The sequence below is a fragment of the Conger conger genome, chromosome 5, assembly GCF_963514075.1.
Source record: "Conger conger chromosome 5, fConCon1.1, whole genome shotgun sequence".
NCBI classification, from domain to species: Eukaryota; Metazoa; Chordata; class Actinopteri; order Anguilliformes; family Congridae; genus Conger; species Conger conger.
The window spans coordinates 46,482,378-46,498,416 of NC_083764.1; the positions used below are offsets into that span (position 1 = coordinate 46,482,378).

The 16,039-nt window shown below is 38.5% G+C and overlaps 1 gene segment (V, D, J or C); it reads left to right on the forward strand.

Annotated features, from left to right (window-relative positions):
• The first annotated feature begins 3,765 nt into the window (after positions 1-3,765).
• Positions 3,766-15,615, forward strand: LOC133128889 (T cell receptor alpha variable 6-like). The segment is given in 4 exon segments: positions 3,766-3,787; positions 6,862-7,032; positions 15,131-15,255; positions 15,595-15,615. Coding segments are annotated over 4 exon segments (339 nt in total).
• Positions 15,616-16,039: the final 424 nt, after the last annotated feature.

The following is a 16,039-nucleotide window of genomic DNA, read 5'->3' on the forward strand; positions in this document are numbered from 1 at the left end:
CAAACATTATGCCATTTCATGTTAAATCCCAAATATCACCAGAAGAGAGCAGCTTTCAAACACTAATACATGTTGGTGCCCATTATTCATTTACCTGTTCCATACAGTAATATGTGAAACCGAAGACAGAGTTTACAACAACAGTAAAAAGACACCCCTATTTACTCAATAAAATTAAACTGAGTTAATAGATGTTGTATCAATTTAACCAATAATATAGATATATTTTTCTTTATCTTGTGTAGGCTACACAGCATTTTTAAGGAAATCCTGTAATGTTCTCTACCATATCTTTAAATTTCCTGAAATTCAATTGCATGGTCCTTACAAGGTATTTTAGTCTAGAGTGTGCCTTCCACATTTTGGCTTTTTCCTTTTCTCCTCCAAACCACAAAATAAACCCTTCATTTCCCCCACCATACCTGTTTGTGTTTTAGTTCGTAATCAGTCAACCCTTGGCATACCTGGGCATACCTCTGCCTCACCCTTGGTCCTGCCACATTATCAACATACACACGTGGATACAATAAAAAGCTGTGTCTCCAGGTCTTTGATAAATCTGGCAGAATTTGTTAGTTTGGTTCCAATCACGCATAAATTTGATTTAGAAAATTTGATCTCCACGGATTTCCAAAAATATTCAATGAGGCCTGTTGTGTGCCATGTTGTTTCCTTCTTTTCTGAGGAAACAGTAAATTATGATGCTCCGTAGTGGTTTGTGTCTAAAAAGCAAGAAGAAGGAGCTTCCTGTTAATATTGTGCAAATGCAGTCAGAGAAGAGTACTTATTCTGTATGAAATGTTACCGTCAGTGAATGTCTAGCACTTATCATGATGTTGCTCTGTTTATTACTTCTGCTTTCCACAATGGTGGGTAAGTAGCCTCCTGCATTTATTTATCCACTTTTCATTCAGGCTGTTTAAAATATCAAGCTTCTAATTCAAAATACAAAGGGGAATAAAAAACTACTTACCAATGTATCTTAATCTCAACATCAAACCTACTGGGGTTAAATAAATCTGAATGTAGTCAACCTACTATGTAGTATTTTAATAAGGGTGGTGAGAGGTTTGGTTTTAAGAAACTATGAATAGTGTTATAGATTAATATGTGCAGCTGATTATTCATTTTCTGCAGGTGGCAGTTCTGAAGATTCTCTCACGTGAATAAACAACACAATACATACTCTAGAGGATAGCGATGTTGCACTATCATGTACCTATACGAGTACTGCAAGCTTTAAATATCTGCACTGGTATCGCCAATATCCCACATCCAAACCAGGATTCCTCATCCTCATTGGAGAAGGTAGTGGGATTGAGCCAACGAAGAAAGATGGACGATTTTATGTTAAACTTGACAAAGAGAACAGCCGTGTGCATCTGGAGATCTCCTCTGCTGAAGTGACAGATTCTACAGTGTACTACTGTGCCCTGCAGCCCACAGTGACAGGAAACCCAGAAACTCTGTACAAAAACCTGACATTACCTGAGACAAGGTGTGACATAAGAACACTGTGACGTATAAAGACATAATGATAATAACTCCTATCCATACACTGCAAGTGTAAAATGTCAAGGCAGATTTAAAATTTGACATTAAGTGTTTCAAGTTTCAGATTCAACCAATATTAAATGATCATAGTGCATTTTGACAATTGAATACAAAATCCATGAAATATTTCATTTGATTATTTAAAACTGTCAGTATAAATTTCCTGTAGCAGAATTTTTTTTTTGAAATGGGGTTTTCTCTGACTCCAGTTTGTTTAAGCCCAGCGTTCCAAATGTGTTGTTCAATAAGGTGCTGGATGTATTGGGATTTTGGTCCATGCTGATCAAAAGCATCACACAAGTTCCTGTAAGTTTTTCAGCCACACACTCATGTTGGAAACCTCCCATTACCACCTGATCAGAAAGGTGTTCTGTTGGAATGACATTGGGGGATTGTGCAGGCCATTGGAGTAAACTGATGTGACTGTTACATTTGTGGAACCTGCTTGAGATTATGTTTTGTGACATGGCACATATGTTGCTAGAAGTATCCATTTAAAAAAGGGCAGCCTGAGGTCATAATGTTTAGGTATGGTTTGGCATTCACTTGTTGCTCAAGTGGTATCAAGGGACCTGAGTTTGTCACTTCATATTGTTTTCATCAGCCAAATAAGCACATGCACACCTCTCATGAACCTCACTCACTGGAATGTACTTGCAGGAAAGAAATACCACTTTATTTGGACTCTGCACTGTATTGTTATCTATCTATCTATCTATCTATCTATCTATCTATCTATCTATCTATCTATCTATGAATTGTTAGCTAAAGGCACATTTCTTGTTGAGAAGTCCATTCTATCCAGCTTAAGTGTTGGGTTTCAGTGCATTGATGTGCTTTATAATGTAGAAGTTAATTACACTTGTGCAAGCAATATATCACAATTTTTCATGGCTGTACCCATTTCATTCTAAACACTGCCCAGCCTTCATGCACTTGCCATGAAAAACAAAAAATCATAGTAAACCATTATTGCTGAGATGAATAAATTGCAACATGTATTTGTGATTTATCATTCATTAGCATCCAAGTCAATATATTCCAATGCAGGTCCCCAATACTACAATTCCATTAAAAATTCTGAAGCCTCAGTTTACAATTCCTCACATGAAGACTGCTATTTTTGATATTTTTAAAATCATGTTTTTTTTAAATCACATAAAACTGTATTAAGTGTTGTTTCAAGGTATGCGACAGTGGGTCACACTTGCTGAATCAGTTGACCAGTAAGCCTTTTAAAAATAAATTCTTTAAGAGGTGAATAGTCTTATGGTACGAATAACACACTGTTGGTTAGAGAAGATTGTAAGCATTCCATGCGAATATACAATAATCATATTCTTCATTGTTTAGCTGCTTTTTATATGAATTTAATTGAAATCTAATGAAAAAGATGAACACCAAATTAGGATTGTATGAAGAATGATGGTACAGATCATTGCTTGCAGAAGACCAGATTGATCAAAGTGGATTTCTGCAAATCACCATGAGTGCAAATACACTTACAGTTGTTTGTTTGTTCACTGTCCACCTGTGCAGAATACACATTGTAGTTGCATAGCACAGCTGTCATAAACAGACAGCATGTTTTCTTCATTTCCTTATGTGAACCATTTCCATTTTTCCATTTTTCCATTTTTGTCATTTGGCAGACGCTTTTAATCCAAAGCGATTTACAGCGATTGCATAGGTTCTACCACAAGTCAAAGCATCACATCCAGAACAAAGAAAATACACATGAAATGCTGTTCTAAACATATAGTCGTAAGTGCAATTTTCTTTTTTTTAGACAAGGATAGGGGTATCAGAAAGGGGGGGGGGGAATCAGGAGGGAGGACTAAGGTAGAGTTTGAAAAGGGATTCTGCTGTCCTGACAGTGGTAGGCAAGTCATTCCACCACTGAGGAACCAGAACAGAAAACAGGCGTGAGCGTGCAGCTCGACCGCCAGGTGCAAGCAGAGAGGGAACCTAAGGCGACCTGAGCTGGCAGACCGGAGTGGTCTAGCTGGGGAGTAGGGAGTGATCAGGGATTGTATGTAAGGTGGGGCAGTCCCCTTAGCAGCCTGAAATGCCAACACTAGGGCCTTGAATCGGATGCGTGCGGCAATAGGAAGCGAGTGGAGGCCAATGAGAAGCGGGGTGACATGAGCCGACCTGGGCTGACTGGTGATCAGGCGGGCTGCAGCATTCTGGACCCGTTGGAGGGGCTTGATGGCGCACGCTGGGAGACCGGGTAGGAGGGATAACGCATTTGAGTTTCGGGCAGCAGTACCCTCTGTGCTGTATATGATCTCTTCAACAAAACATTATCTTTCTTCTTGAACTGTAGAGGTCTAATGTATACTTTTGTTATTTGTTCAGAGGAAGAGCTAAGGTTGTTGGAGGGCTTTCCTGTTAAAACTGCAGAGCGAGTTATAATGGAAGACTTATTCTGTTATAGCTGCTTAAAGTTTTTGTTTTTCTAGCAGCAATCATAATGCTTTACTGCTTACTTATTTTATTTTCAGCAATGGTGGGTAAGTGGTGATTACTTTTCTTGCATCTCTGGTGTGCTTATTTAATTGAAATTTAAGGTTTTACTTGTTTTACATTTACATTTACATTTTTGTTATTTGGCAGAAGCTTTTAATACAAAGCGACTTACAAGTGCATAGGTTCTACCACAAGTCAAAGCATCACATCCAGAACTAGGAAAATAAACTTGTCAATATTAAAACGGAACTGAACTTTCATTGCATCATGTCTGAATGTTAATTATTAGGACTGACAGCTGGCTTCTTAAATGTAACATATTTTTTATTTATTATAATTTTGTCAGCAGGTGACAGCCTTGGACAGGATGCCATTACATCCACATCTAGAGAAGAGCCTGTTCCCTGTGGCAGCAGTGTTATTCTGTCATGCAACTACTCAGCTTTTAATCTGAAAAATCTGCAATGGTATCACCAGTACCCTGGATCCAAACCAGAATTCCTCATCCTCATCTATGCTGAGGAAAAGACAGATAAGAGGTTCACTGAAAAACATGACAAAAAGAATAGCCGTGTTTGCAACTGGAGATCTCCTCTGCTAAAGTTACAGAATCTGAACTGTACTACTGTGCCCTGCAGCCCACAGTGACAGGAAACCTATGCAGTCTGTACTGATAAAGAGCAACACAAGTACCGCTTTAAGACATGTTCATCATATATTGTATGTGTAAAGATATCTTTATTTTAGTCATCATATAGCATTTCTTCCATGTTTATTTTTAAGTTAATTTAAAAGAGTCACCCACTCCTGTCTGCTCTTCCACGTTCTGAGAAAAGGTGTCATATATTCGGCCCTGCTACATTAAACTCATAATATTTTCTGTTCCTTGAAAAATCTTCCAGGTGTTTGGAAAATTGTAATGAACACTGCACAGTGGAACAGTCAAAAGTGTAAACTGAGATATCAACTTGGAATTATGCCTCATAAAAATGTTTACAATGCTTGGCTTGCTGAGACCTACAATGCACCCTACAATGCTTTCGATACCAGCTTCCTATACTGGCTTACTATGCCGTTTCTGAAATGTTCCCCCACATTGCATTTTGAGCAGAGGAACAATAAATAAATAGGGAAGAGCAGTCAATGGGATGAAGCAGAGAATGATATTCACTGGATGTCTGATGTTCATCGCGCTTTCATTGGATCAATGAGTTAGTGTAATTCTCAAGCCATTATAATGGTTGTATGTAGTATTTTATTAAGGGCTGACAGACTAGCACAGCACTCTGGTGTGCTTTTCATGCACCACTATCATGGGAGTGCACAAGCTGGAGAAACACTTCACTATGCTGCAGTGGCTTCAGTTATCCACAAGATGTCACTGTTTCATGGTGGAGAGGTTTCCCTCAAAGACCCTGTTTCTCATGCCAAGACACCATGTGAAACAGCACAGATGTAAAGAAAACGGAGTATAAAAATGAAGTAATACATTTGAAATTGACTTGGCACATAGTTTTGGCAGCACTTTCAGCCCAACATTGCCAGTAAAATATAATATGACCAAATCTGGTCTTAAGAAGGTACAGTATTTTGAGAAATGAAAGAAATTACTTACATGGCACAGGCATATCCACAAATAAGTTATACATATAAATGAAAGTGGCGTGGAGCTGCTGCCTTCTAAGGTGTTAACTGACTTGTAAAATTCACTGAAATGTATTGAATTGAGCAGCTGGCCAAATTTAATTACGACATTGCAGTTTTATATTCGCCTTTTTTTACCTCAGTAGATCATCCATCCATCCATCCATCCATCCATTATCTGAACCCGCTTATCCTGAACAGGGTCGCAGGGGGGCTGGAGCCTTTCCCAGCATACATTGGGCGAAAGGCAGGAATACACCCTGGATGGGTCGCCAGTCCATCACAGGGCACACACACCATTCACTCACACACTCATACACTCATACACTCATACCTACGGGCAACTCTCCAATCAGCCTAACATGCATGTCTTTGGACTGTGGGAGGAAACCGGAGTACCCGGAGGAAACCCACAGAGAGGCCCAGAGAGGCCCCGGCCGACGGGGATTCAAACCCAGGACCTCCTTGCTGTGAGGCAGCAGTGCTACCCACTGCACCATCCGTGCCGCCCTCAGTAGATCAGCTAAAACTTTTTTGTTTAATTGTTGACCAGACTTCAGGGGAGGGGCTAGTTAGTCAGTCAGTGGAAGGGGTTGACTACATAGAGGGAGACAGAGTGGAAGACTTATTCTGTTCTTGCTGTGCTTAAAGTCAGTGTTTCTTTCGAACAGCAGTTATGATGTTGCACTGTCTACTGTTGTTATCAACAGCGGTGGGTAAGTGGCATCCTGCAATTCTTTCATTTTGAGTGTTGTTTCAGTCAAGCTCCAATACAGCTGGACTGATGTTTATTTTAATAAATTGGTGACACTCCACAAGGTGTATAATATGTACTATTAATATGGGACTAGCAATTAGTACCCTAACATAGCAGTAGGGCTTGTTATTACCATCAATGAAATGTATGGTAATAACCTTGAAACCTTGACTTCCTTTTAAATATCATATTCCCAACATTTACTAATTCTGATAAAATAACAGTATTGACTGTACACTCACATATGCAAGTTTGTGATTTTGTAAGTGTGAAGATCTACATAATCTATTAACAATGACAAAAACTGAATCTGAATCAGAAATTCATTATTTCTGAATCAATAACAATGGTTGCCTCCTCTGTTTAGATTTTATGTCCTGAACTTTTAAATAGGACACATGTATTATAATATAAAAATATATTTTGTTTTGCAGGTGACAGTTATCAGTATGGAATTACGTCAATAACTAATGCAGCACATGCTTTGGAGGGCAGCAGTGTCACGCTGTCATGCAACTACACTGGCGATAATATTGGAGACAGTCTACAATGGTATCGGCAGTACCCCAGATCCAAACCTGAATTCCTCATCCTCATCTTCAGAAGTAAAGACAGAGAAGATAATAATGGGTTCACTGTTGAACATGAAAATGCAAAGAGCCTTGTGCATCTGGAGATCTCCTCTGCTAAATTGTCAGACTCTGCACTGTACTACTGTGCCCTGAGGCCCACAGTGACAGGAAACACATAAACTCTATACAAAAACCTGACAACACAATGAAAATGTAAGGCAGTTTCTTTGCATGTGTCACATAATTTATGTGTGAATATGTTTCCACAAATATCTGATCTGGGTGAATTTTCTTCACTTAAATTCGAAATACTAAAAAAGATTGAAAGTCTCAGGAATATATGTTGTATTCTTTACATCTTCATATCTTATTTCAGTACAGTTATAAACAGTTAAGTAGAGGGTATGCACTTGTGATGAAATGTGGGGTCAATTGACCCATTCGGTTTTTCAACAAATAATAACAACCAGGTCATTGCAAATATACAGTACTGTGCAAAAGTCTTAGGCACCTGTATAACATTCTGTACAGATAAGATTATTTCAAAAATAATTAAATGAAAGGTCCGAAATAAACATACTATACATTTCACATTACATTTTAGTTATTTGGCAGAATAGTTAAAAACTGAATCAAATCAATATTTTTGACCACCCTTCGGTGTTAAAACTGCATCAGTTCTCTGAGATAGCCAACTCTGTCCTGCAGTTCTATAAGACAATCAGCAGGGAGGTTGTTCCAAGCATGTTGGAGAACTTCCCACAGTTCTTCTGCAGGCTTTGGTTGGCTCCTTGCTTGCAAGTTTTTATGTAAAAGTAGTCAATTTCTTAGTAATATGTTACTTTTAAATTAAATGCAAAAATATCTCTGTAAAATTAAATCTTTTGGAAAATGAATATTTGGAAATCGCAAATGTTTTATTTTAAACTAACACACACAAAACAAAAACGAAAAAAAAACATACATATAATAAAGTCTAGGGTGCAAAACTAACTTGATCAAAGGACCAGCATATGTATGTGGCAGTTGTAGTCAACTGTATATGTAACTAAACAAACTCTTCAGAGTCAGAGTCACAGTTCTGTTCCTTGAGTACAAGCAGCAGTTTGACAGGCTAAAAGGCTTTCATGTGTAGTCCAGGGATATGTCTGCTGCTCGAACTATATGTATTCATAATAATCAATTTACAATAACATTACTACAATTATAAGAGAGTATAGTTTCTGACTACACATTATCACAAGATTTTTTGAGCAAGTTCTATGTATCAATTTATAGTGACAAATAAACATATGTGACAACTTCCCCAAACAGACGTGCTAATATTGCCTTCATATCTCTGTCATCTTAACATAGGACTGCAGATAAAGTATCAAAAGACACTTATCTGGGGTGTCTCGGTGGCGCAGCCTGTAGAGCACTGACCGCATGCTCATTGCGAGCTGCGACGTCGGCGGTTCGAATCCGACCGTCCGACATTTGTCGCATGTCTTCCCCTTTCTCTCGCTCCCATTCTTCCTGTCACTCTGTACTATATACTGTCCAATAAAGCTGAAAAAGGCCAAAAAAATATCTTAAAATAAAAATGAAAAACACTTATCTCTTCTACTTAGTACAAAAATATAATTCATACCTATAACAGCTTTATTATATTTTTTACTTTTGAAGGTGACAAACAAGAAAACTGTCATCGCCTCAGATTAGTGACTCTTTGTGATCATATGAAGTCACACAGAATGGCTTTTATATTTTTGAGGTAGTGCTTCCAGTGTTGGCTGAATGTGCAGAGTAACAACTTACCCATGTGACAACTTATCACACTCCCTTCTACATGCAAGACTTCCATAGATCTAAAACATACTGCTACATTAGTTCCTACCTGTTCACATTAATGTTAGTTGAAGCAATAGCTCTTAAAGATACTGGTTGTGATTTAATTCATAGACTATTTCATCTTGCATGACAGAAAATTGAAAGCCACTAGTTAAGTGGCAATAAGTAACGCCAGGATAAGATCAAAAGCACCTGTATCAACATGGATGGTATCCCGACATCCTCTGGTGTAGTTTTGCAATTTATTAAATTTTCACCAGTCACTTGCTGATGAAAACACTCAGGGCTTAATGAATCAGTCATTGAAGTGCTCCTGCTGAAAAAGCACTACTTTACTGGGCCTCAGTGCAGTGACTTCATTTGGCCACAAGATGTTGCCATTAATCCATTATGCAGAATTGTCCAGATTAGATTTTCTGATGCTGTATGATAGACAACCCAAGCTTTGTAGGGTGGGTGGGGGTGGGGGGTTCCTGTAAGTAATACTGTATGCTGAGGGAGTCAGAGTGGAGAACTTATTCTGTTCTAGCTGTACATAACGTGTTTCTTTCAAGTGGCTGTCACGATGTAATACTTTTTAATACTTATGTTTTCAGCAATGGTGGGTAAGTGATGTATTGCATTTTTATTCTCTGTTGCACTGTTTTTGCCAGTGAGCCTTGTTGTTTGTAAAAGAACGGAGTAAAATATATTTCTGTTTTCTCTTATTATGAGGTCATAAACAATGAAAAGTTTGTTGTAGATTGCTTGTGTGAAGAAAAAGTAATCATTTGAATTCAAAATTAAGGAACATTTTGGGATGATGCTTGATTAATATTTTGTAAAAAGACAAATGATGCTTCTTCCACAGGTGACACTTTTCAGGAGGAAATAACACCAACAGCTAAAGAAGTGAATGTTCTGGAGGGAAACACTGTTAAACTCTCATGCACTTACACAGCTGCTGCAGACACTCTACACTGGTATCGCCAGTATCCCCGATCCAAACCTGAATTCCTCATCCTGGTCGCAGGGACTCTCAATAAAACAGATGAAAAAGGACGGTTTATTGTTAAAAATGATAAAGACAACAAACGTGTGCATCTGGAGATCTCCTCTGCTGAAGTGACAGACTCTGCACTGTACTACTGTGCCCTGCAGCCCACAGTGACAGGAAACACATTAACTCTGAAAAAAACCTGACAACACCGCAACCAAACAGCATACTTTTTAGAATCATTCTCTTTGGTTCTTTTAAGTTCAACAATTCCATCAATAATAATGCTAATAATGCAGCTTCCAAATTAATTTCACAAATACTTTTCTGTCTGGTCTCTCTGACGGAAACATTCAGTGGAATGTTTTTGATTTGAGAATTTCATTTCTGCCATGAGGAGTTCTAGCAGTGAACAGAATTCTAACATTTAGACGATTAACAAAATGAAAACTAGCTACACAGAGCCACTTTGAATGAATGAACATACATTTCAAAAACCTTTGAAAATATCAAAACTTGTCCAACAACCAAAAATGCTCTTTTCAAGAGAAAATAATTATATTTGTATCTAGCAGAAACCACAGGGTGGAAATCAGAGTGTGTCAAAGTGAAAAGTGGCATCTCTGCTCAAATACAAGTTTTCAAAAGTTTGGCTGATATAATGTTCTGCTGAGGTGGAGGGATTTGTGGAGGTATTCGTTCAAAATTCAGTTTCCTCTGATTTTTTCCCGGTTAGATTCCCTTTCAAGCTAGATTGCTGCAGCTGGCTATTGTTGAGTGTGCATCTAGTTGCAGGATAACACTTGCTTCTCCTGTGTGTAACTGATAGGCTGTTTATTTAATCAAAAATCCTCTGCCCTCCAAATGTCATAATAAAAGCAGCCTTCTTAGGAGATTACATACATAGGACTGTACCAATGCATTGAGGCACTGTTGGCCTTAAATGTCCCACAAGATGTCACCATTTCACGATTGTTATGTCACCATAGTTTCCCACCATTGTTCTGTATGTGATGTTACAAATGCAAACTTGCACAATCACACAATGATTAATGAATGATTATGAGTATATCTTTACTGGACTTAGGCAGGTATTTAGACACCACATTCGGACGTATAATCAGTGATATAATTTATGAGACTACTCTGCTGCTGTTGTTCTCCTTGATGAAAGCCAAACTGAAATCCCACATGCATTTTTTCAGTAATGAAGTGCAATTTCATTTTCTCCTTTGTTTCCCAAAGGTGCAGCAAAATCAATCTAGACTGGACCTCAAAAGTTATTACTTAAATCTTAAATCATTACTGTTCCATAAGTTACTTGTTGGTGATGCTACAAGAAGTTCATATGTAAGAAGAGAGCACAACATTTGTCACAACATCAGTTTGGTCAAAATTAAGCTGGAATGTAAAATGGGCATGTACATCAAATAATTGGTCAGTAAATTAACTGAAGTACAGGCTACAACTGCTGCAAGGTCATATTTTAAAATACTGTAATACCATGTTTTGGCATTAGTTTATATTGCATAATGTAATGTAATTACTGAATGTGTATGCCTATGTATGGATTTCCTGTATTAAGGAGGGGCTAAATACTCAATGAGTCTAGGGGTTTCCTGTTACAATTAAGAGTGAGACAGTGTGGATGACTTGTTCTGTTCTAGCTGTGTTTACTGGAAGTCACTGTTTCTTTCTAACAGCGATCATGGTGCTGCACTGTTTAACCCTTATTTTTTCAACCATGGTTGGTAAGTTCCACTCTACATTTATTTCTAATCGATGGTATTCTTTCAGTCAAGAGTATGCAAACACAGCAGAAGGACATATTGGTACCTTGAATTAAATTAATTTTGCCTTGCTGTCTTCCATTGAACGATTAGATTTATCTATATTCAGTAATTACAGAAATCTACAGTATTTTTAATGGTATGTAATGATATTAATGGTATGTTATTTACTTGAATAATTTGCAACCTTTGTGGATAGGAGTCATGAAAGATATGTGCAATGATAAAACTGTATCTGCAGCCACGTAATTTGGAAAAAACTAAAAAACCTCTTCTTCAAAGAAATAAAACTGGTTGTTTTCTCCATTTTAATAACTCACTTCACCTGTTAATATAATTAAAAAAATATAACAAACAACATTTTCATCCACAGGTTACAGTTTTCAGGATGGAATCACACCAAAAAGGAATGCAGTGCAAGCCTTGGAGAGCAACAGTGTCACACTCTCATGTAATTACACTACCTCTATTACTGGAGGCAGTCTGCACTGGTATCGCCAATACCCCAGATCCACACCTGAATTCCTCATCCTCCTCTACAGAGGTAAAGATACAGAAGAGAAAGACGGATGGGTTGTTAAACACAACAAAACAAACAGCCATGTGCATCTGGAGATCTCCTCTGCTAAAGTGATAGACTCTGCATTGTACTACTGTGCCCTGCAGCCCACAGTAACAGGAAACCCATAAACCCTGTACAAAAACCTGGTGCTACATGAAACAAGATAGCAATACAGTATACAGTAGTTTCCAGACATCATCATTGTATGTTCAAGGATAACTATCTTTTCGTCATCATGCAGTGTATCAAATTTATTTCATTTAGGAAATGAACTGTAAAAACATCAACCAGTTCTGTGGTTTATGATATTTTTGATCCTCCATAAAAGCAACACTCATTCACACCCATAGCGTAACTAATAATGGAGGATGTTATGGAATTTCTTTAAGTCCCGCACTTCAATAGAGGCTGACATTCATAGGTATTATGACCCCTGTCGGCTGGGCCAAACAGAAGTGAAGAACAACCCCAAAAATCAGTGCCAAAGTATTTTATGTCTCATAGGGTAGAAAAATAGAACACACACATAAAACATAAACGCCTCAGCCCTCCTCCAAGTGGTCATCCAGAAGTAGGAGCATCACCCCCACACAGCCTCAGTTGACCTTTTTTATCAAGACAGGTGTGTCCCATCCAATTGAACGCAAGTGTGTCCAATCTACCACCTAATCATCTCCACTGCTCCCCCTGCTGGCCACACAAAGGGAAACAAGAAACAAGGGGCAGACCAGACAACCGCACCAGGAGGCGGGGCGTTACACCTCCCCCTCAAGAGGGATGACCGTGCCACCCCAAAAAACTGCACAACAGCCAACAACAATATTTTACCATTTACAGTTACAAACAAATTTCAAACAACAACTAACACTGATACCCATTCAAGCACTAGCAGTGATCCCATCAGTAACCAAAATTAGATTAACAATTATTGTTAAATTAGTTTTTTCAATCACAGATTCCTTCTGTTCTGTTTCTATTTTTCTTCTCATCAACAAGACATGCAACAAAAACACCCCCTCTCTGCTGCCAGAGCATGATATGCGCAAGTGCATGTGGACACATGGCCCGACAGAAAGACAGGGGTGAAAACACAAAATACAACTCCCCTGAAATGGATAACAGGTAAACTCCACTCGCTCCAGAAGTCACACGTCCCCACCCTCAGCACAACCTGACTCCACTGCATCCTGCTGCGCGCCCTACATAGGATCCAGGGAGGCACGAGAGAAAGAGACAGAGAGAGAGCACGAGAGACACCGGAAACCCAGACAAAAGTATAACGAGCAGCGCACAAAAACTGCCAACCGACGACGCGTCTCATTAGGCTAAAATGAGAACATAATTAACCAAGACCCACAAAACTTGGATGCCAAAGATTAAATTACCTCCTACTGGTATACCTCTTGGCCCCACCAGCCCGTCCCGGGTTCCCTCTCAACAGCAACCCATCTCGGCGCCTGAGAAAAGCAAGCGAAACAAAGGAGACCCGGTCCAGACCGGTTTCAACTCCACATAGAAAACACAAACAGTAACATAACGACCAAATTACCAAACATACAGGGACGCCCACACTGCACACACTCCTTTTCGATCACAGAATAGTTTATCTGACAGGAAGTAAACTTTCCTGAAAAGAAAGACACCGGACGTTCAACACCATCACTCCCCGCTTGCAGAAGAACAGCGCCAACATGACTGGCATAGATTAAGCAACGATATTATGTGTTTTATCAATTTAACCAATAATATGTTTTTTTTTTCACCATTCTCTGTAAACTCTAGAGACTGTTTGTGAAAGTCTCAGGAGATCAGCAGTTTCTGAGATACTCAAACAACCCTGTCTGGCACCAACAATAATTCCACAGCCACACAGTCATATAATGATACTTTTTTTGTATTTTTTAAAATCAGATCATGTGTAGGCTACACAGCATTTTAAAGGAAATCATGTAATGTTTTCTCTACCATATCTTTAAATTTCCTGAAATTCAATTATGTGGTCCTTACAAGGTATTTTAGTCCAGAGTGTGCATTTTTGGGTTTTTCCTTTGTTCTTCCAAACCACAAAATAAACCCTTCATTTTTCCCACCATACCTGTTTGTGTTTTCGTTCGTAATCAGTCAACCCTGGGTATACCTGGGCGTACCTCTGCCTCAGCCTTGGTCCTGCCGCATTATCAACATACACACGTGGATACAATAAAAGCTGTGTCTACAGGTATTTAATAAATCTGGCAGAATTTGTTAGTTTGGTTCCAATCGCACATAAATTTGTTTTCCAAAATTTGATTTTCACGGATTTCCAAAAATATTCAATGAGGCCTGTTGTGTGCCATGTTGTTTCCTTCTTTTCTGAGGAAAGAGTAAAGCAGTGCTCGGTAGTGGTTTGTGTCTAAAAAGCAAGAAGGTGGAGCTTCCTGTTAATATTGTGCAAATGCAGTCAGAGGAGAGGACTAATTCTGTATGAAATGTTACCGTCAGTGAATGTCGAGCACTTATCATGATGTTGCTCTGTTTATTACTTCTGCTTTCAACAATGGTGGGTAAGTAGCCTCCTGCATTTATTTATCCACGTTTCATTCGGGCTGTTAGTTTACAATATCAAGCTGCTAATTCAAAATACAAAGGGAAAAAAAAAACTTAATCTCAACATCAAACCTACTGGGGTTGAATAAATCTGAATTTAGTCAACCTACTATGTAGTATTTTAATAAGGGTGGTGAGAGATTTGGTTTTAAGAAACTATGAACAGTGTTATAGATTAATATGTGCAGCTGATTGTGTACTATTCATTTTCTGCAGGTGGCAGTTCTGAAGATTCTATCACGCGAATAAACAACACAATACATGCTCTAGAGGATAGCGATGTTGCACTATCATGTACCTATACGAGTACTGCAAGCGTGAAATATCTGCACTGGTATCGCCAATATCCCACATCCAAACCAGAATTCTTCATCCTCATTGTAGATGGTAGTGGGATTGAGCCAACAAAGAAAGTTGGACGATTTTATGTTAAACTTGACAAAGAGAACAGTCGTGTGCATCTGGAGATCTCCTCTGCTGAAGTGACAGACTCTGCACTGTACTACTGTGCCCTGCAGCCCACAGTGACAGGAAACCCAGAAACTCTGTACAAAAACCTGACATTACCTGAGACAAGATGTGACATAAGCACACTGTGGCGTATAAAGACATAATGATGATAACTCCTATCCATACTCTCCAAGTGTAAAATGTCAAGACAGATTTCAAATTTGACATTAAGTGTTTCAAGTTTCAGATTCAATAAATATTAAATTATCAAATTGGATTTTGACAATTGAGTACAAAATACATGAAATACTTCATATGATTATTTAAAACTGTCATTATAAATTTCCTGCAGCAGAACCATAACAATTTTTTTGAAATTGGGTTTTCTCTGACTCCAGTCTGTGCAAGCCCAGCGTTAAAAATGTGGTGTGAAGTAACTGCACATACATTATTTCACACGCAAAAGAGCCAGAATTATCTGCCGTATGGATTCAATAATGCGCTGGATATATTGGGATTTTGGTCCATGCTGGTCAAAAGCATCACAGAAGTTCCTGTAAGTTTTTCAGCCACACATTCATGTTGGAAACCTTCCATTAACACCTGATCAGAAAGTTGTTCTGTTGGATTGACATTGAGGGATTGTGCATGCCTTTGGAGTAAACTGATGTGACTGTTACATTTGTGGAACCTGCTTGAGATTATGTTTTGTGACATGGCACATATGTTGCTAGAAGTATCCATTTAAAAAAGGGCAGCCTGAGGTCATAATGTTTAGGTATGGTTTGGCATTCACTTGTTGCTCAAGTGGTATCAAGGGACCTGAGTTTTTCACTTTATATT